This window comes from Acartia tonsa, chromosome 2, assembly GCF_053477335.1.
Source record: "Acartia tonsa isolate MP-2025a chromosome 2, ASM5347733v1, whole genome shotgun sequence".
Lineage (NCBI taxonomy): Eukaryota > Metazoa > Arthropoda > Copepoda > Calanoida > Acartiidae > Acartia > Acartia tonsa.
Window position 1 is genome coordinate 59,061,356 of NC_137261.1, and position 21,995 is coordinate 59,083,350.

Sequence of the window (21,995 nt, forward strand, 5' to 3'; positions counted from 1 at the left end):
GGGGTAAAAACACCCATCCCTAAAATAGTTTAAAACCTTCGCAGGACCTATAAGAAGCTTCACTGTAAAGGAGAACAATATCGGTTCAGCGGTTAGCGAGATCCTTTGGGACAGACAAAAAAACTCTTACTACTTTATATTATAGAATAAATAAATTATGGTTTTGTAGGGACAACAAATTAGGTGAGACTCAGACACTAACACTCATAATATTACCTTCAAGAATATAGGGATAGAATAATGAACTATATAAATTAGGAGATACTCAGACACTAACACTCATAATATTACCTTCAAGAATATAGGGATACAATAATGAACTACATATATAAATTAGGAGATACTCAGACACTAACACTCATAATATTACCTTCAAGGATATAGGGATACAATAATGAACTATATAAATTAGGAGATACTCAGACACTAACACTCATAATATTACCTTCAAGAATATAGGGATAGAATAATGAACTACATATATAAATTAGGAGATACTCAGACACTAACACTCATAATATTACCTTCAAGGATATAGGGATACAATAATGAACTATATAAATTAGGAGATACTCAGACACTAACACTCATAATATTACCTTCAAGAATATAGGGATACAATAATGAACTACATATATAAATTAGGAGATACTCAGACACTAACACTCATAATATTACCTTCAAGGATATAGGGATAGAATAATGAACTATATAAATTAGGAGATACTCAGACACTAACACTCATAATATTACCTTCAAGGATATAGGGATACAATAATGAACTATATAAATTAGGAGAGACTCAGACACTAACACTCATAATATTACCTTCAAGGATATAGGGATAGAATATTCTATAATTCAAAGTAGCTTGATGTCTATCCGTCCGTCTTTCCGTCCGTCCATCCGTCTGTCTGTCCGTCTGTCTGTCCATCTGTCCGTCCGTCTGTCTGTCCATAGGTCTGTCTGTCCGTCTGTCCCTTAAGATCTCGGTAACCACTGCCGAATTGATTCTACTCTTCAAGGAATATGCCTACTGATCCTGTGATGGTTTTAGGCTATTTTCCTATAGGTGGGAAACACAGTAATAGTGTCTGACTGATTATGACGTACCAAAAAAAATTAGCCAATGAGAGGCTACTATAAATTTTACCATTGGTCAATAACGGCCTCTCATTGGCTAATTTTTTTTGTTACTTCATAATCAGTCAGACACTATTACTGTGTTCAAAGGTGTGACACCATTTTTTTAAATGTGGTACTTAAAAGGTACTTATTTTTTTAATACTTCTTTGGGCAAAGCCGTTAGAGGCTAGGGGCGAAGCACCTAGTGAACTATATAAAGGATTCTTTTATGTAAAACCAAAAAGCCGTTATTTTCAGGGCTCGGCGGCTTTAAAACCGTCTAGAAGCTTTGAAAAACAATTTATTTAGAATTTGGATTCCATATTTAGGCCAGGTTAAGACTTCCTGCTGATTTTTAAAATTGTAAAAGGTTGATTTCCTTGATCCATGATTTGATAGAAAATAATCTATATATTTAAATATAAATTTTAAACATTTATGGGAGATCATTTTTATTTTTCATTTTCCTATCCCCTACACCCCTGCAGGGCTGCCCAACAAAAATGAGTTAATTTAGGAAATTATGTGTTTTATGTTTTGGGTTAGAATTTTGTTTGTTTTAACCACGCAATCCTAACACCAAAATCAACAATTACCTACAAACAAATTTTTTAAATTTATGTTTTTTTTTCCAAATTGAGAAAAATCTTGAATTCTCAAAAATTTACAATTCATTCAACAATCTGATATTTAGTTTTTCTTTTAAAGTGAACTAGCGGCATCTATATGCTCTATATTCGAAGATTAAAATAATAGCCTTAAACCAACCTAAGACCTAAATCTTACAATAAAAAGCCTAAAACCACCCACGGACCTAAGTTTCCCTATACTCAATCGGTTCAGTAGTCATCAAAATCTTAAGCTACAGACAAAAAAAACTCACTACTTTATATTACAGGATATAAAAAATCAAGGATGACTACATCAATAAAAGCTAAGCTTGATTATTATTTCAGAAAAAATTGCATAAATTTCCATTTATCCCAAAATTGTTTAATTAGGGGATGCCTTATAGGGACATAATTACATTTTAAGACTTGACTATAGAGATGCTTTGCTAACATATAAAAAATATTTTTATTTCATGTACATATAAAAATTCATAAAAAATATTTAAAATATATTTCTACTACAAAAATAAGACAAATTACAAATTTTCAATGATTATCAAAATTACAAAAAAGTTCATAATTCCATTGTTAATTTTCTTTTATAAAAAATATAATTGAAGTTACAAAAAATATATTTATTTTAATATGATTGTTGATATGTGAAAAAGGCTTTTGAATTACAGCCGATTGTCTAGCAACTTAATTAAGCGCTTTCACTCTATGTACCTTGTTGAACACTGAATCCCCCCTTATATTTTAAATAATTAGAAAAAAAGGAGGCAGGGTAGTTTATTTTAGATCAGGCAAGGTTCGGTAATACTTGGAATTTAGGGCCCTGGAGGTAATTGGAAGGGTCATTGCCTCCCAAAGCAGAGGCTAGGCATAGAAATACTCCAACCCACCCCCTTATTTTTTTATTATAATAATATAAGGGGGGTTTCAATGCTCAATGGGCACTTTGTGTGAAAGCACGACTTTATTGACTAACTGTTTATGGCACTGCTTAAGTATTCAATATATAAATAATAATAGTAATACTGTCATCATAAAAAGCGTAGCTCAAATTATTTTTTCCAGTATGGCTTCGAAACTGATTAATATCCGCTGGATTAAAATCAGAGGTGAATTCTTAAAAAACTTTTGCCCCACTAAAATCAATGAGAGAACTAAAAATTTAGAGGGTATAATTTTGCCTCACTAAAATTTTAGTGGGGCAAAGATTTTTTTTTAAGAATTCACCTCAGTTCTCAGCTATAACGAAAAATCAAAAGTAGCATCGCATTACAGACAATTTTCCAAGAATAATAAAATAAAACTGGTTTAAATTTTATTATTTCTTATTTTAATTTCCGAGAAAAGCTGTCTCTATATACGATGCGATAAATAAGAATTACTGAAAATCTCTGGTAACGAAAGACGAAGAAAGTCCCTCAAATGACGTCATAAAAATGAGGGATGAGGAGAGGAGGAATGGGAAAAAAACCTGAAATATAGATGGAAAATTCCTTTGTTTGTATAACGTAACATGCTGATTTATTTAGGGACTCTTTTCGTTTTTCTGGTAACGACCTTGGATCTTGAGGAATAGGACAATGGACGATAAATTTTTATACTCAATATATTATCCCTTCTGTAGATCTTAATCATTAGTGGAAGGGTTTTACCCCTGAAAGTTTCAATAATGATTCAATAAAAGTACCCAACGTTTTAAGATAAAGAATGAGACATCGTGTTTATAAATGTTCCTTCCTCCCTGATAACGGCCGAAACAAAACATCTTAAATTTCTGAGGTGGATTCTTAAAAAAAATTTTTGGCTCACTACCTCACTAAAATTAGTGTGGCTTGCTAAAAAAATTTGTGAAAATCCTCCAAAATAGCATAACAAATCTACATTAATTGAATAAAATCATAAAAGGGATATTAACATAAGATTTTGTTTAATTTTTGTAGATTTGTAATGCGATTTTGAAGGATTTTTCAAAAAGATTTTTAGCTAGCCTCACTAATTTAAGTGAGGCAGTGAGCCAAAAAGTTTTTTAAGAATCCACCTCTGTTATAGAGGAGGGAGGGTTGTTAACCCACCATCCTTCAAATTCAATTGGCCTATACTTTTTAAAAGCGAAGCTTTTCTATAATTAGGGTCGGTCCGTCCGTACGTCCGTCCGTACGTCAGTCCGTCCGAGATAGATAGCTTTTTTTCGTTAATTTAGGCATGTTAGAATTGTCCTATCGATTTCAAACTTTGCATGGTTATTCCTGTAGTAGTTTGGTACGACTAAGAAAGCGTAACAACTCTATAATCATTACCAGAATGTCCGTACGTCCATTATAAACATGTTGATTTTTCTTCTTTTTTAACAACAAATTTTTATGTGATCTAATTAGCCGTTTGATCTGATTTTTGGTATATTGATTCCTGGAACAACAAAGAACAATATTATAAGCGAAGCAACTCTATAATCAAGTCCTAAAAATGTAAGTATGTGCATAAACGTTATTCTGTATCAAGCAGATTTTCAACAAATTTAATTACAAATTTTCTTCGACTCTTATACTTTTATATTCTGATTTTTCAGTTCTGATACTATACAAGTGTTAATGTCCGTATGTCCTACCGTTTCAGTGCTTCGCTTTTATGGATGTTGTCATTCTTGTTAACTTATTCTTATTCATAATGGACAAAGTAAATTATAGAGCAGCCAACTCTCAATACAAAATATAATAACTTTTATGATATGAGATTCAAAATAATTGGGTAAATAAAATATTACCCTGCTATAAAAATACGATGAAAATGTAAATGATTATTTATAAGTTAAAAAGTCTTCTTTTTTGGCACTGTGCGAAATGTTATGATTGACTCTTTTTTTACACTGTATGCTTTTTTATCACATTTTTTTTAGAATTTTTAAAATAATAAATTAATAATTATTTCCTTTTTTTCACTATTTTATTAATGTTTTTATTAAAGTGACTACAATTTTGTGCATAGTTTGTTTAACATTTAAATATCAGTTTTGAAATTCACTTTAAACATCATATCTATAATATAGTTATGCTTTTTTTTCACAAAGGTTGACCTATCATTGTGGGAATGTTTATAAACTGTCGTATGATATTTTTTCACTTAACAGTTTGTTGTGAGCAAATTAATGTGTTCTTTTCCAGAGAGTGAGGGGACAATTGGATTAATAACTTTGGGGAATTTTATTGAGTTTTGATTGGTTTGTTCATTAGTTGAGTGTCCAAACGTTTCGACCCCTAAATGTTTCATCATTAGTGATGTAGATGAATTTATCGGCCATTGGCATCCTGCACTGTGTCCGAGTATCATCTGCACATCATTGTCCCGGAGGCCACGGCCAGCTGTTCCAGGTATTGTTGCTGCTGCTGGTGGTGCTTCTGGAGGCTGCTGGCATCCTGCTGCCCGTACTTCTGGCTGCTGGCATCCTGCCCGTACTTTGTGTCCTGCGCAGGGTATCATGGATTATGTTACGTAAAGGTTCAAACTTATTTGAAAGTTTTTGCAATATCTCTCAAATTGAATTGCCATGAACTGAAACCTCTACCGTTAAATTTGAATAAATTTAAAAAGAAGGGGGTGGGAGTTTTTCGTTTCTTTTATTTCTTTAAGTTAGATTAGGTTAACTTCAGTGCTGGGTAGCCCTGCAGGGGTATAGCACCGCAGGTATACCCCAGAGGGTCCCCTACAATTATAAGTGCTCGATATCAAATTTCTTCGATGAAAAACGGCTAAGATAAGCTTAATTTCATGATCTGCGACACCAGAGATCGTAAGAGATGATTAACCAATGAGAGGCCAGTATACTCTGTAATTAACCAATGGTAAAATTCATAGTGGACTTTCATTGGTTAATTTTTTACGTCATAATCTGTGCCGCCACTTTTACTAGATTCAACGTGAAATATATTAAAGATGGGAGTGGCTGAGTTTTTTATTACTTTGGGTCAGGTTATAGAACCGCAGGTATAGACCCCGCATGGTTTTCTAATAATAATAAACAAATTCACCCCTTGACCATGACCTTGGGGGGTGAGAAGGGGGGAGGGGAGTGACCTACCTTCCTAGGTTTTTTGCCATTTTTGTAAATAATCTATGCCTGATATTTATTATCGGAGGTGGTGTTGGTATGATATTTTGACTCTATATCCTGATTATGTTGTTGTTGTAGTTGTAGGTGGTTGGAATATTTAGTTTCCATCTGAGTTGTTGTGGCTCCGTTTGTACCTTAATATAATTAATATTATTATGTTGTTGTAGTTGTAGGTGGTTGGAATATTTAGTTTCCATCTGAGTTGTTGTGGCTCCGTTTGTACCTAAATATAATTAATATTATTATGTTGTTGTAGTTGTAGGTGGTTGGAATATTTAGTTTCCATCTGAGTTGTTGTGGCTCCGTTTGTACCTTAATATAATTAATATTATTATGTTGTTGTAGTTGTAGGTGGTTGGAATATTTAGTTTCCATCTGAGATGTTGTGGCTCCATTTGTACCTTAATATAATTAATATTATTATGTTGTTGTAGTTGTAGTTGTAGGTGGTTGGAATATTTAGTTTCCATCTGAGATGTTGTGGCTCCATTTGTACCTTAATATAATTAATATTATTATGTTGTTGTTGTAGTTGTAGCTGGTTGCAATATTTAGTTTCCATCTGAAATGTTGTGGCTCCGTTTGTACCTTAATATAATTAATATTATTATGTTGTTGTTGTTGTAGTTGTAGGTGGTTGCAAAATTTAGTTTCCATCTGAGTTGATGTGGCTCCGTTTGTACCTTAATATAATTAATATTATTATGTTGTTGTAGTTGTAGGTGGTTGGAATATTTAGTTTCCATCTGAGATGTTGTAGCTCCGTTTGTACCTTAATATAATTAATATTATTATGTTGTTGTTGTTGTAGTTGTAGGTGGTTGGAATATTTAGTTTCCATCTGAGATGTTGTGGCTCCGTTTGTACCTTAATATAATTAATATTATTATGTTGTTGTTGTTGTAGTTGTAGGTGGTTGGAATATTTAGTATCTATCTGAGATGTTGTGGCTCCGTTTGTACCCTAATATAATTAATATTATTATGTTGTTGTTGTTGTAGTTGGAGGTGGTTGGAATATTTAGTTTCCATCTGAGATGTTGTTGCTTCGTTTATACCTTAATATAATTAATATTAATATGTTGTTGATGTAGTTATAGGTGGTTGGAATATTTAGTTTCCATCTGAGATGTTGTGGCTCCGTTTTTACCTTAATATAGTTTATATTATTATGTTGTTGATGTAGTTGTAGGTGGTTGCAATATTTAGTTTCCATCTGAGATGTTGTTGCTCCGTTTGTACCTTATTATAATTTATATTATTATGTTGTTGTAGTTGTAGGTGGTTGCAATATTTAGTTTCCATCTGAGATGTTGTGGCTCCGTTTGTACCTTAATATAATTAATATCTAATCAGTTGTGTTCTAGTTCTCAAGCAAGCAACACATAATTAGTTTGACCGCTATAATCCTATTCATGTGAATTACAGTTAAACTAGTAGGGTGACACAAAATTTTTATTTCTAAAAAAATGGCCAAGAAAGTTGATGTCGAGGTAGTGAAAGATGTATTGAAGAAAATAGGAAGAGAAAAGTGTGAAGTCGATGTTAATAACAACAAAGCACTTTTAAACTACCTATTTATTGTTTGCCAGCACATAATTTCCACTAGTGGATCAGAGTGGAAAACTGTTGGCAAAGATGGCAAATGCACAAATCTGAAGGATGATGTGAAGACTGCTAAGGCTGAGGCTAAAGAAGCGTTGAATACGGCAGATTACTCACTGCAACGTAATCTTAAGGGCAACTTTATACTTACTAGCCCGCCTAATGTTGAAAAAGGATGGAAAAGTCTCTTTGAACCTCATGATGAACAGGACACAAGAACTCTGACAGAAAGGACATTAGATCTTGTCCAGGAGTGCTACGGAGTCAGAATTCCTGAATCTGACATAACAGCAGTACATGAACTAAAAAACAACTCAGTCCTGCTAAAAATTTGGAACAGAAAAAATGGGTCACCCTATTTTGATTTGGTTTCCGCTGTCAAAAGAGGAGGAGTAAAGAAGTCAGATATACCGAAAAATGGAGGCGGGGATATGCGTGGGGAGGGGGTCAAGAATGAGGGGTATGGGGACCAGAAGGAGGGGGAGGGGGACAAGAAGGAGGGGGAGGATATGACCAAGAAATGTGACTCTTCACATCCTGGACCGAAGGTAAAGTCATACATTCCCAGACAAAGGTTCTTCATAAACTTCCAACTAACTAAAAATCGTTATAAGATTTTAGGTCATATCAAATTTCTAAAGAAAAAAGGATCCATTCACAAATTTGATACAAACCAAAATGGAGACATTAACATGACTGTCAAAGAAGGCGAAAAACCCGTTTGGCTAACTTACTATCCCAAAAGTGAAAATTCATTTACTTACACCATAAGTGAGATCGACAGCTATCTGCCTAATCATGTTGGTGTTAAATCTGATACAAAGCCAAAATATATGAAAAAGAATTAAATTGATTCTAAATTCAAAAATCATTCTCTGATATCAAATCTAATATATGTCTAAACTAACGTCACCACTCTACACTTTATCTCTATTGTATGTCACTAATCTCTTACTATATGATAATCAAGTTTACTATTTTGGGGTTTAATAGTATAACTTATAAAATTAATTTTCCAAATTGGCACTTTTTAATTGTAAAATTTAAACTTATCTGTTATTATAGGGCTTTGATGATGATATAGATTTAATTTCAAGTAATGGTCTGAATGAGCTTATATTGAATAGTGATTTTGGGCATAGTTGTAAGTATGTTGATCAAAATGAATTTAAATCGCTAGTTAGTAATAAAAGTGAAAATTTTTCCGTTTTAAGCTTAAATATTCGCAGTATTTCAAATAAATCAAATGATCTTAGAGACTTGATAGATGAAACCAAAAATAAAGACTTTAATTTTTCTTGTTTATGTGTCCAAGAGACGTGGGGAATCAAAAATCAAGATTTAGTCTGTCTAAATAATTATAATCTAATCTCAAAAGATAGGGAAGTAAAGAGGGGAGGGGGTTTGGCTATTTATTTATCTAACTTAAAAAACTATGAAATTATCAAAGAATTCTCGTGCTTTAATGACAATTTTGAATCTCTAATAATTAAAGTTTACATTTCAAGAAACAAGTTTAAGATAATCGCAAATATTTATAGAATACCTAATAGCAATATACAATTTTTTTCTGATTGGCTTAACACAACTCTAACTTCTCTCAAAATTATGAATGCAGAAGAAATAATTATTTGCTCTGACTTAAATATTAATCTGCTTAAATATAATGAACATTCTCCAACCAACGACTTTTTAAATATGTTAATCTCTCATTCTTTTTTACCAGTTATTACATTACCTAGCAGAATTACACCAACAAGTGCAACTTTGATTGATAACATTTTTACAAATAAAAGGATGGATAATTACAATGCCGGACTTATTTACTCAAGTCTATCTGACCATCTCCCAATATTTTACTTAAATGTTAGTAATCCTAAGCAAAACAAAGATTCTTTTTTACAAAAAAGAAATATGTCTAATGAAAATACTGAAATATTTAAGCAATCCTTATCCTCTTTTGATTGGTCTGACATAACTACAGATTGTAATCCAGAGAGTGCTTTTGAAAACTTTTCTAATGTTATCAATGAAAACTTTGAAAAATGTTTCCCTTTTAAAACTATAAAACCCAACAAAAGAGTTATCCCCAAAAATCCCTGGATGTCACCAACTTTACTAAACCTAAGAAAGAAAAAAGAAATGTTATTAAGACAAAAATTTAAGGATAAAACCGTTGATAGCAATAGAAAATTTGTCATTGCAAATAATATTTATAAATCTGCAGTTAGGAAAGCCAAAAAAGAGTACTATTTTTCTAAATTCAATGAATTTTCATCTAACATGAAAAAAACTTGGTCTACAATTAATCAACTTATTAACAAGAATAAAAAAACGCATTCTATCCCAAATCTTTTTACTGATGATAACAGATCTTATGAAAACTTTCAAGATATTTGTGAGGGTTTTAACAATTTTTTTATTAATGTTGGTCCCAGCCTAGCAGATGAAATTCCATTTTGCGAAAATGATTTTAATGACTACCTTGGGGTTCCAGTAAATGAAAATTTTGTCTTTCAAAAAATCACCCCTCAAATAATTTTTTCTACTCTCAACAAGTTAAAACCTAAACTAAGTTGTGGACCTGACAATATTTCTACTAAACTTTTAAAAGAAATTATGCCAAGTATTATAGATCCTGTTGTTCACCTATTTAATCTTTCATTTAAACATGGCTTTGTTCCAAACAATTATAAATGCGCTAAAATTTTGCCAATCTTTAAATCAGGAAGGAATAATTCATTTGATAACTATAGACCTATTAGTATATTAAATGCCTTTTCTAAACTACTGGAAAAAATAGTTGCCTGTCAAATGTTTAAATACTTAAATAAGTTCAATATTCTTTATAAACATCAGTATGGATTTAGACCCAAGCACAACACAACACAGCCCTTAATTCAATTATTGAATAAAATATACCAAGGTCTTGATTCTCAAACACCAGAATACACACTGGGGTGCTTCATTGACTTAAAAAAGGCATTTGATACTTGCAATGTCCAAATTCTTTTAACCAAGCTAAACCATTATGGTTTTAAAGGTTTATCAAATAAATGGTTTCATTCTTATTTAAATAATCGTTCTCAATATGTAGAAATTAATGGTGTCAAATCATCTATTCAAAACATAACCCATGGAGTCCCACAGGGTAGTGTTCTGGGTCCTATACTGTTTTTATTATATATAAATGACTTGCCAAATGCAATTGATATATTTTCTTCACTTTTTGCTGATGACACAATTTTTGCACACAGTGATAGCAATTTAAAAAGATTAGAGGAGAGGGTTAACATTGAACTAGAAAAAGCTAAACTTTGGTTTCAAGCAAATAAACTTTCACTTAATGTTGCCAAAACTAAGTTTATGGTTTTTAGAACCAAACAAATGCAGTGTGTCCAAGATTCTCTAGTCATAAAAATTGGTGGTGAAAAGATTGAAAGAATTGGGAATGATTGTAATATTAAATCTTTTAAATTTGTAGGTGTTCATCTAGATGAGTTTATAACGTGGGAACACCATATAAACTCAGTTATTAACAAAGTATCTAGTGCTAATTTTGTATTAAATCAATTGAAAAAGTTTGCACCAACTAAAATTCGTAAATCTATATATAATTCCCTGGTAAAATCGCACTTGGAATTTTCTATTATAACATGGGGTAATGCTAAATGTGAGGGAATGAATAGATTATTATTAAAACAAAAGCAATCTGTGAGATACGTCGCTAATGCAAAGTACAATGCTCATGTAGATCCATTACTTGAAAAACTTGATTTACTTAAACTTGAAGATATTATGACTGTTAATATAGGTAGCTTTGTAAAAAGTTTCCTTGCAGGACAAATGCCAGACTCATTCAATAATATTTTTGAACCAATGTTATCCAACAGAGTAATGAAATTAAAAGTACCTTTACCTAAACATAAAGCTCTAGAAACTTTTCCTAATGTTTGCTTTGTTAAAATATGGAACAACCTAGACACTGCTATAAGGTGTGCTGAAACTAAAAATACCACTAAAAATCTTATCAAAAAGAAAGCTTTAGATAAATATAAGAGTTTTAATTGTAATAAGCAAAAATGTTTTGTCTGTAAAAATAATTAAAATTTGCCTTAATTTACTATAAAAATTTTAATTTCTCTAACCCCATTGTATCATAGTGTAAATAGCATCATTAATACCTTACTATTTATTTATACTATTTAAACCTATTTATATGTTATATGTATATATCCAATTTAATTATCTGATTAAAATTTCTATGTAGCTAGAAACATTAAAAAATCATTTGAATATGTTTGTCTTAAATCGGTACTTTCAGCTTTTGCAACGGCCAACCCAGGTTATGAAAGTACCAAACTATGCATAAAATTTTGTAAATATGTGTAAGAAATATTATTATCATTTTGTATGCTTATGTTGAAATACATCTATCTATCTATCTATTATTATATTGTTGTTGTTGTAGTTGTAGGTGGTTGGAATATTTAGTTTCCATCTGAGATGTTGTGGCTCCGTTTGTACCTTAATATAATTAATATTATTATATTGTTGTTGTTGTAGTTGTAGGTGGTTGGAATATTTAGTTTCCATCTGAGATGTTGTGGCTCCATTTGTACCTTAATATAATTAATATTATTATATTGTTGTTGTTGTAGTTGTAGGTGGTTGGAATATTTAGTTTCCATCTGAGATGTTGTGGCTCCATTTGTACTGTGGTATTCAGCAACCGTGAGCCATGCCTATGGCACCCCTGACCGGGGTTCGGGGAAGGGCCACAGGCCCTCCCCCTAGTCCTGGGGAAGGGGTCTGCCGACCCCCTCCCTATGCCTTAAATTAATGATTGAATCTGACAAGCTTTGTTATGGTTAAGCTGCATTGTTAATTCCCCCCACCCTTTCCAGGGATGGGGGATCATTATTGCCCAAACTGACTATTGTATATGTATTATAATGCTTTTATGTTATGATTATTTATTCCTATCTGTGTAACTATTGTTTGTTGTATATAGCTTTAGTACTCTTTAGACCTTCAATAAAGTGACAACTGAAATAGATGTTGATTATTATTTAGTGAATGCTAGAGAAGCGTAGCTTCTCTATAGTAAGGTGTCCACGTCTGTTCACACTGCCGTAATCTAATTGAACTCCGGTGTCTGCCATTTATCCTCGGCGGATACCACAACTTTTGGTGACAGCTGTGTGAGATTACGGCAAACCACAAGTGTAGAGCAGACGCGCAGCTGAGGCTAAGGTACTCCCAGCAGTGAAACTGGCAAAACTGACACAAGCAACCTGAATTACCCACCCTGGATAGCAAGGTCTAACTCTGCATCCGGCAGTTGTGGAAGTGAAACAGCGAAACTTGACGGAGAACCGCGAGAAGCGCCAACATCTAACGGAGAATTGAGCGCTCAAAGGGCTGAAACAGGCCTGCGGACTGGCTGAAACAGGCCAAATAAGTGCAAACGGCTGAAAATAGGCCAACCTTACTGCAAGAGATAGCAGGATCCGAACCAGCGGCGCTAGCAGGACGGGACATTCCCTGCCGCCATCAGCCGGATTTGGATAAGCGGCGCTAGCAGGACGGGACATTCCCTGCCGCCGATAGGCTGAAACACGCCACATAGCTGCGAGCTGCGAGCCAACATACGAGTGTAGTGTACCAAAGCAGAGAAAACTACGTCAACTCCAAGTATCCTGAGAGGCTACAGCGCAGCCACCCACCTAGAAAAGCAGATATTATATCACATTGTAGGGATTACCACCCTAGTGTGATGGTTAAACAATAGATTTATGAGCAAGGATTGGCAAACAATTTGTTGTGTATTGTGATAAAACTAAAAATAGAACAGGCTTGGATTTGTTGTGTATTGTGATAACAACTAAAAATAGAACAGGTTTGGTAAGCAAATCTGTTATGTATTGTGATAAGGCCAAAAATAGAGTCTAGATGTAATATAACAATGTCTTGATAAACAATCTAACCACCCAAGCCTACAGCACAACAAAAATACACCCCTTATTCTAGAGGAAAGGGAGGGGCCCACTCTCCATTGAAGGAAATACAATCAAGGTGACATAACAGATAAGCCTAGGATTAAGGAGAAAGGGCACCATTACCTCATCACACAGTTACCTCAAACCCACAGCACTCCCCCCTTCCTCACAGGGGGAACGGACGGATTTACCCCGTCCCCTCACGCGCTTCCCCCCTCCTACCCACACTTGACTAAGTCCGCCCACGGTGTGGAGCTAGCGGCCGGGAACACAGAGCGCCATTTACGGGTCGCGCAACGGAGCTCGGAAATATCATAAAATTCAACGGACAAAGCGGACCAATGAGAGAGCGAGTTGAGGGATAAGTGCGCGTTTTACCTGTGTGCGCGGATTTGACGGTGCGTAAGCGCGCTGCAAGGACAGGAGATTTCACGCACACACACACACACAGGAGCGGGGCTACTCCATAGCATCTAACAGAGGTATTTTTAGAAAATAAAGAATTACAAGCTTCTTCCCCCTATCTATAGTGTGATAAAGGAAAACCAAATCAGTTCCTGACAGCAGTTCAGACCCTCAACAGCTATCTACCCCTACCAGCCTACTCTACAACCTCAGAATAAAACTAGTGATAAGTACAGCTAAGTTATATCTTTGTAACTAAACTACCAACCTAGTGATAAAACAGTGTTGGCTGTTAGGCTAGAAAGCCTCAAGTGACAAACCATTTATAATATTGACTTATAACTTTGTGTCCCGCCGTTGAACCGTTGACCCGATGGAACAGCCGCAAGCACCAGGAGGCGACCAAGCCCCAGGATGGCTCCAGGATGACCCTCAGCCGGCTCCAGCCGAGTACCGCAAGCTGATGCTGAGTAACCTGCCGGAGTATAGAGGACCGCCCAAGCAATCCTGGAGTTCCCACATCCGCGTGCCGCCCCATGACTCCCTCAACCGCCGCAACGCCCTTTTACTGTCACTGGTAGGGCAAGCGGCGGAAATGGCTTCTCATCTGTTTGGCGAGGCAGGCCAAGCCTTGACTTACGAACAAGTCAAGGCCGAGTGTGAAATGTTATTTCGTCCCGCCTTTGAATCCCAGACGCTGAAACAAGCGTTTAGGGATTACAGGCAACACTCGACAGAACCTATACAAGCATACATATCCACAAAGTGTGCCTTGTATAGGGACGCCTACAGCCATGAGGATCTCGAGTTATTAGTCGACGAATTAAATCGTGGCATTCGTGGACGCCACCGACGGGCTCACGGGATCAGCCAGCATCCAGTTGCCCCATTACGACGAGTCGGAGCCAATGGAGATTGGCGCCTTGGCTCCGGGTCTCCACCAGATGGGGAAGGTCGCTCCAGATGACAAGGTTCCAGGCCGCTGTTTCCGCTGCCAAGGGAAAGGCCACCGAGCTCGAGACTGCCCGACGCCTGTGGAAGTCAGCCTAGAGGAGAGACGCACCCAGCCACGCCGTGACCGTCCTGCCAAGTGCGAGCGTTGCCACTATGCCGGCCATACGGCGGCCGAGTGCAGAGCCGACTGGGACCAGGTAGCCGGCCGTAGGCGCACCGCAGACAAGGGTGCTCCCCCAGGGAAGCCCAGCAGAGTAGCCCACATGGAAGGGAGCGCGCCCCCAGCACCACCGCAGCAAGCAGCCGCCCCCAACGCAGCGGGCCGAGCCGACGGAATGCCGCAGTTTGGGACCGTTCCAGCTAGGATCAACGTACTGGGAGGCGCGGCTGAACCCAACCGGGTTGGCCTGGGCTTCAGTCTCAACCACCTGGGGCCGGAGTTTGTGCAACCCAACAACATCGCCGAGCCAGAAGTTCTGAGGCCCCAGCCTTTTAGCCTAAACATGATGGAGCCTGCTCGACCGAGCCTACCCAGCAAGAGTGGAGGGCCACTACCCAGCGTCACTGAGGCGGTGTACGGGGAGGCCCTGGCGGCCGCTGAACGAGAGAGGAAGGAGGCGCTAGCCAGCGCATCAGAGTCGATGTATGGGGCGCCACCCGGCGCCGCCACCTGCGATGACTGGGGGGTGCTATCCAGCGCCTCCAACCTGGTGCCTGGGGCGACAACCGTCGCCGCCACCGAGATACCTGGATCCTGGAACAAGCCAGCCCCCAACCTGGTGCCTGGGGCAACAACCGTCGCCGCCACCGAGATACCTGGATCCTGGGACGAGCCAGCAGTCCCAGAGGAAGGGGTGACACCCGTCACCCCCAGTCAGCCAGCGCCACCAGCCTGTAGGGAGAGCCCAACTATACACCATCCAGCGCCCCCTGCCAGCCGAAGGAACCCAGCTGCCCAGCACTTCCAGTCGAGCCAGGATAAGTTAAATTTAACAAATGTGTTGTATCCAAACTATTGTAAAACCCCAACCTTGCCTGTGCCCCCTGCACCAGAGGCTGGGGAGATTGAAATTTGGGGATATAAGGACTTGCCTGTGCCACATGCACCTGAGTTCCTAGGGCAGGGGAGGGACGTGAGTCAGGGCGAGCCTGTGCCACACGCACTTCAGCCCCATGCCACTGGGCATGCCATGGACAAGGGGAGGGACCCCTTGGGGCTAGGGGAGCCGACACCCAGGCAAGCGCCAGTCGCCTGCCAGTCTGTCATTGGGGAGGGTATCGGGGTGCCCCGGCCACACAAAGATAACGCTCAATGGAAATTTGTATCTAGCCAGGAGCAGCCCAGCCGTGTCCAGCCCCGAGAAGCAGCCGTGACCCGAGCCGAAGATCCCCAGCCGCGTGTGCGAGGTAGATGGCTGTCTGGTAGCTTTTCACACTGGTGGATGGTCCTGTGGGGACTACTGCTGGCAGCCGTGTGGCCTACAACCAGCTACGTCCTGGTGGGGTGGGACTGCGCCAACCCCACCCACGTCACAGCCTACAATAAAGAAAAGATGTGTAGCACGGAACCGCTACACCAGGAGGTGCCCCTGGGCCATGAAGTACACGTCCTGCAGCAAGTCAAGATTAGGGAAACAACAGGATACAGTTGTCAGCTCACTGTGTCCCAGTGGACATTCAGGTGTGGGGTATGGGGTCACCTCAAGGTGACCTCGGTCCCCACCCTCATGAGGCCAACCAAGATCGATCCAGAAACGTGCCGAGACCTGGCCAGGAACCGAGTCTACACGCTGCCAGGCAAGACCCAGCCACTGACATTCCAGCTGAACCATCCCCTGTTCTTCACCCTCGATATGGTGGGCGCCCTTGTCAACAGCCCCGAGGGGGTGGGTTGTGAAGGGGAGGACGTCCACTTCGAGGGCCAGCTGTACCGCAATGAATTAGTGCTCCAGGAACGACGGCTGCTGGTCAAGGAAGAGACCTACGTAGTAGAGGATGGACGGGTGGAGTCCCAATCTGACCACCTGGCCTTAGAATGTCCCCATTCTGAGCTGTCTTGCATCACTGGGGAAGCAACCTACGTGTGGGACCACCTGGGGAGAGATTGCCCCTTGAGGCTGATCCGCAGCCTCCAGCCTAGCCTAGTGATGGATGCGTTCCTGGTTGACCATCAAGCCCAGTTTTTCATCAACATGACCAACCCCACCTCAATAGTGAACTGCGACTTTGAGGCCCATGCCACCAACCACCCAGCATTGTTCGTGGCAGCCGACCCAGCCGCGGCAGCGCTGCCCAGAGTATCGGCCAGAGATGTTGATGTCCCCCTGCAGGCCCAGATACATGCAGGTTATATTGGATTTACTCTGGAGACACGCATGAAAAGCACAGCAGCAGAAGAAGTAGCGGCCAACTGCTGGAAGCTCCAGCAACTAGACCCGGCCCACCCGGTGCGTGTCCAGGGGAGCACGTTCTCAGTGCTGAGGGGAGATGTCCTGCTCCAACTTACCTGCCAACGCAACAAATACGTTGTCCGTGAAAGCAAGGAATGTTGGGACAAAGTACCAGTGGAACCCACAGGATTTGTAGACGCCGTGACACGAGTGTATAGCGGCCACGCCACCAAGATTCCCTGCTCCTCCACATACCCCCTGACTGTGCACGCGGAGGAAGGCTGGATAGAGTTAACCCCCGCACCTAAGAAGAGGCCACCCCCGCTGGATACGCCCAAGCAGCTGCTGACAGAACCCTTGGATGACTTCAGTTCAGGGGGCTTGTATTCGCAGGCTGAGTTGAACGACTGGCAGCAACTGCTGGCGTTCCCAGCGTATAAAAGCGCCATGCTGACCGGCCTGTCCTATGGCTCATGCGTTCAGCAAGGTAGCTGTTCGGCCACTGGGGACTATGGGATAGTGTCCTACAATATCGACCGACTGGCGGAGGAAGGAGAGGCCGCCCTGGATGTCTGGGCTGGGTTCAGACAAGCTATCCACGAGTGGGGAGATGGCGCAGCCATACTGTGCCTGCTGTTGTTAATCCTCAAACTGCTGGGGGACCTGACCATCATTTCCCTGGCAGCCGCACAAGGAGGTGTACGGGCCGCCATGAATGCGATGTCACAGGTGTTCCTGTACCATCCAACTTTGTACAGGAAGGCCTTGGCCAGAGCCTGGCTCACCCATGCCAAGTCTCGGGACTTTTCAGTAGACTGGGATGCCATTCCCATCGGCCGGGAAGCAGCCGAGGAAATGGTGTCCATGCAATCAGCCGATAGCGGGCATGACCGCCCAGGCAGGCCAGGACCGCCCTCTGGAAGACCCCGCGGCCCCTCGGGAGGTCAGGCTGCCGCCCAGACGGTCAGCTTGGCAGCCAGTTCCCCAGCCGCTGCCAACAACAACCAGAATGCCCCGCTGCTGACCGTCCCAGCAACAGCTGTGCCCCACGCCAACCTGCCACCTGCCGGCGCCGAGCTACGTGTCCAACCAAAGCCAGCCTCTGCCTTCTATCCCACGTTGGGAGCCCATCAGCCCTGAAAAGACTCACCACTAGGATTCCATTGAATCATTATCATTTGTATATATCTTAGCCCTAAGGAGCGGGCCGAAGGCCTCAACCACTGTCGGAAGTCTGGTAGGGAAACCCTCTCCCAGCCTTCCGAGGGGAGAGTTGTGGTATTCGGCAACCGTGAGCCATGCCTATGGCACCCCTGACCGGGGTTCGGGGAAGGGCCACAGGCCCTCCCCCGAGTCCTGGGGAAGGGGTCTGCCGACCCCCTCCCTATGCCTTAAATTAATGATTGAATCTGACAAGCTTTATTATGGTTAAGCTGCATTGTTAATTCCCCCCACCCTTTCCAGGGATGGGGGATCATTATTGCCCAAACTGACTATTGTATATGTATTATAATGCTTTTATGTTATGATTATTTATTCCTATCTGTGTAACTATTGTTTGTTGTATATAGCTTTAGTACTCTTTAGACCTTCAATAAAGTGACAACTGAAATAGATGTTGATTATTATTTAGTGAATGCTAGAGAAGCGTAGCTTCTCTATAGTAAGGTGTCCACGTCTGTTCACACTGCCGTAATCTAATTGAACTCCGGTGTCTGCCATTTATCCTCGGCGGATACCACAGTACCTTAATAATGGATATATAATTATTCAGATGTTGCACCGGATTTTCATGTCCTCTAATAAAGTGAAACTCGAAGCTGCCTAAAATAACGATATCCTTCACTCATAAAGACCCTTCCTATCATATTAAATTAACGAATTGACCAATAAATGAGGTCGATATTAGCAAGCTAAATTGACGAAAAACTTTCTCCAGTCAATATATCCAAGTATATCCTATATCCATTCTTAAATATAACAGTTTCATTGAAAAGGATAGTATACTTTTTATTTGAATCAGTTTATCTATCTCTCTTTTTCTTACGCAATATATCTTCCTTAATCTTTACAATAAATATTCAAAGTCTAGATGAACTATTTTATAATTAGACCAATGGTTACAAAGAACAGGTACAAAAACTCCCTCGTATTATGGGATTTTATCAAAGGTGGCAGCTTGAGTTAAAAGATAAATAAATAATAACAAAAATCTTCTGCTAGAACGGACAGATTAATGTGTCTGATTAGCCATCTAGGGTTTTAAATCTAATCTATTTACCTTCAGTCAGTCCTCCCAAATATTTAGGATCGTTCATCATCAATTGTCCCAGATATTTTGGGTCCTGGAAAGGTGTAGTTAGTCCGCTGCCCGGCTGGCCGCTGCTAGGCTGACCGCCGCCAGCAGCTCCCGGAGCCGTAGACGGATAGCCGTTGCCGTGCATACTGCTGCCAAGCAATCTAAAATCATATTTTAAGATAATAACAGTATTAATCTTAGTAAATATGAAGCATACAAATCTAAAAGAGATCTAAAGGGATAAGACAATGACCGATAAATGTACATCCCCAATGATGATGCTCATAATTGCCCCTTCTGTAGATTGAAGATTACATTTAGTGGTTGAAACGTATAAACACTCTGCTTAATGAAACAATCAATCAAAAAAAAATAACTAGATGGTTTTAGGCTATTTAATAGTTATATCTAAGTTTGAATACAGAGTTTATAGATACTAGGATGCTCTGATAAAATAATAAAAACTTACGAGCTATAATCTTGAGAAAGCGCGGCTGCGGCCGTACCAGCCCACGGATTGGCCATGTTTGCAGCCGACATTCCGGCCAGTCCTTCTTTGCCGGCTTTACCAGCTGCAGCGGCTGCCGGCCAACCCTGACCGCTGACAGCTGCGGCTTGGTAATAGCTGTTCATACTGCTCTTTTCTTGTAAGGAACTCTAAAAAAATTAGAAAATTTACTAATTTTGAAAATAAAATTTATTTAATCTTGAAATATCAACCTATCATGGCTCGGCAGCCTGAAATTTTAAACAGTTGATTTTTTCAATCAAAAAAGTGGTTGATTTCCCTGAAGCTTACAGAATGTTTTTATTGCTGCAGTGCATTGACCTTGCTCCTAGAAAAAAATACGTCCCTCCAAAAAAAAACAGTTTTATCTTGCATATTTCTGAATAGAGAATCACATAAACTATTTATATTCTATCTATCTACCTATTTATTTATCTCACCATCTATCTCTCTACCAATCAATCCATTATTACATTTATCTATTAAACATCTATCCATTACTCCATCTATCTATTTATCATACCTGGCAGTAGCCATAGTTAAGGTAAGGATTCGCCGGCCATTGGTAACCATGCGAGCTAAAACTACTAGGCTCCGACGAATAATTCAAACTCGCTGAGCTGCTGGCGAACGAGGTCGAGCTTGAGGACGAGAGCGTTTTCCTTAGCCGCGCCCGGCGGTTGCTGAACCACACCTGGACCCGGGCCTCCGACAGCTTGGACCTAGAATCAGATAGCCTAGGATTAGATAGATTCATGAACCAAACATCTAGTGACCGGGTAAAGTATCTAGGTGTGTGTTTGTGTGTGTGTGTCTGTCGGTCTGTGTGATCTGATATGACAAATATTGGCCGCGTAAAGTATCTGGGTGTAAAAAATACAAATATATAAATAATACAAACTTAAAGTACGCGATACATTTTTTGTTTTTATACGCAGGAATCAAAAGGGATAAGACAATGGAATATTAATTAATCAACAAAGATAAGAATTGTTTGTATAAAAATTGGATAAAATGAGTTTGTACGACCCAATAAGGATTTAATGATGAACCACCATACTTTTTTTTAAAGCTAACTAAAGAGAGAACATGTGTAAAAAACTTTGGGGACTAGTATAATTTACAGTCCAATGTCCTCTCCATCTCTGAATATTACTTAATTGTTCTTTTCAGTGAAGCAATGCAGGGAGAGAGATGACATTGGGCTGTTTATTACACTAGTCCACAAAGTTTTACAATATATTTTTCTTATTAGATAGCTCAACAACTTTGGGGACTATAATTGAATTTTGATTGGTTGGTTCAATAAGTTAAGTGTCCACAAGTTATAACCACTAATTGTATTTTACAGAAGGGGTAATTTAGTGTAACATTATTGGGGACGTTCATCAATTTATTGGCCATTGTCTTATCCCTTTAAATCCCTGGTAACACTTACTTTTGCGCGACTTCTTCCCTGGTATATACATCAGGATATTGAGTTTTCTGAAAGTATTGTTCTAGTAGTTCCAGTTGTTCGCTATTGAATGTAGTTCTAGCTCTTCTGACCTATAAAAAACAAGAATGACAACATCCATAAAAGAAGTTCTTCAAAAGTATTGCTAAAGTAGTTCCAGTTGTTCGCTATTGGATGTAGTTCTAGATCTTCTAACCTAGAAAAATAAGTATTATAACATCCATAAGAGGCGTTCTTTAAAAGTATTGTTAAAGTAGTTCCAGTTGTTCGCTATTAAATGTAGTTCTAGCTCTTCTAACCTAGAAAAACAAGTATTATAACATCCATAAAAGGAATTTTCTGAAAGTATTGCTCTAGTAGTTCCAGTTGTTTGCTATTAAATGTAGTTCTAGCTCTTCTAACCTAGAAAAAAAAGTATTATAACATCTATAAAAGTAGTTTTCTAAAAGTATTGCTCTAGTAGTTCCAGTTGTTCGCTATTAAATATAGTTCTAGCTCTTTTAACCTAGAAAAACAAGTATGAC

At 39.1% G+C, this 21,995-nt stretch overlaps 1 protein-coding gene across 1 annotated transcript in view; it reads right to left on the reverse strand.

Moving 5' to 3' along the window:
* Positions 1 to 5,049: 5,049 nt before the first annotated feature.
* The window catches only part of LOC145312253 (uncharacterized), a 40,532-nt gene continuing 23,586 nt past the window's right edge, over positions 5,050 to 21,995 (reverse strand). Inside the window, exons 6-11 of the mRNA XM_080151484.1 lie at positions 21,454 to 21,563; positions 20,539 to 20,752; positions 19,977 to 20,164; positions 19,490 to 19,668; positions 5,860 to 5,987; positions 5,050 to 5,206 (exon numbers count right to left, since the gene is read on the reverse strand). Of these exons, the coding sequence (XP_080007610.1) occupies positions 5,069 to 5,206; positions 5,860 to 5,987; positions 19,490 to 19,668; positions 19,977 to 20,164; positions 20,539 to 20,752; positions 21,454 to 21,563 (957 nt within the window). The 3' untranslated portion in view covers positions 5,050 to 5,068. The remainder of the gene's footprint in view (positions 5,207 to 5,859; positions 5,988 to 19,489; positions 19,669 to 19,976; positions 20,165 to 20,538; positions 20,753 to 21,453; positions 21,564 to 21,995) is intronic.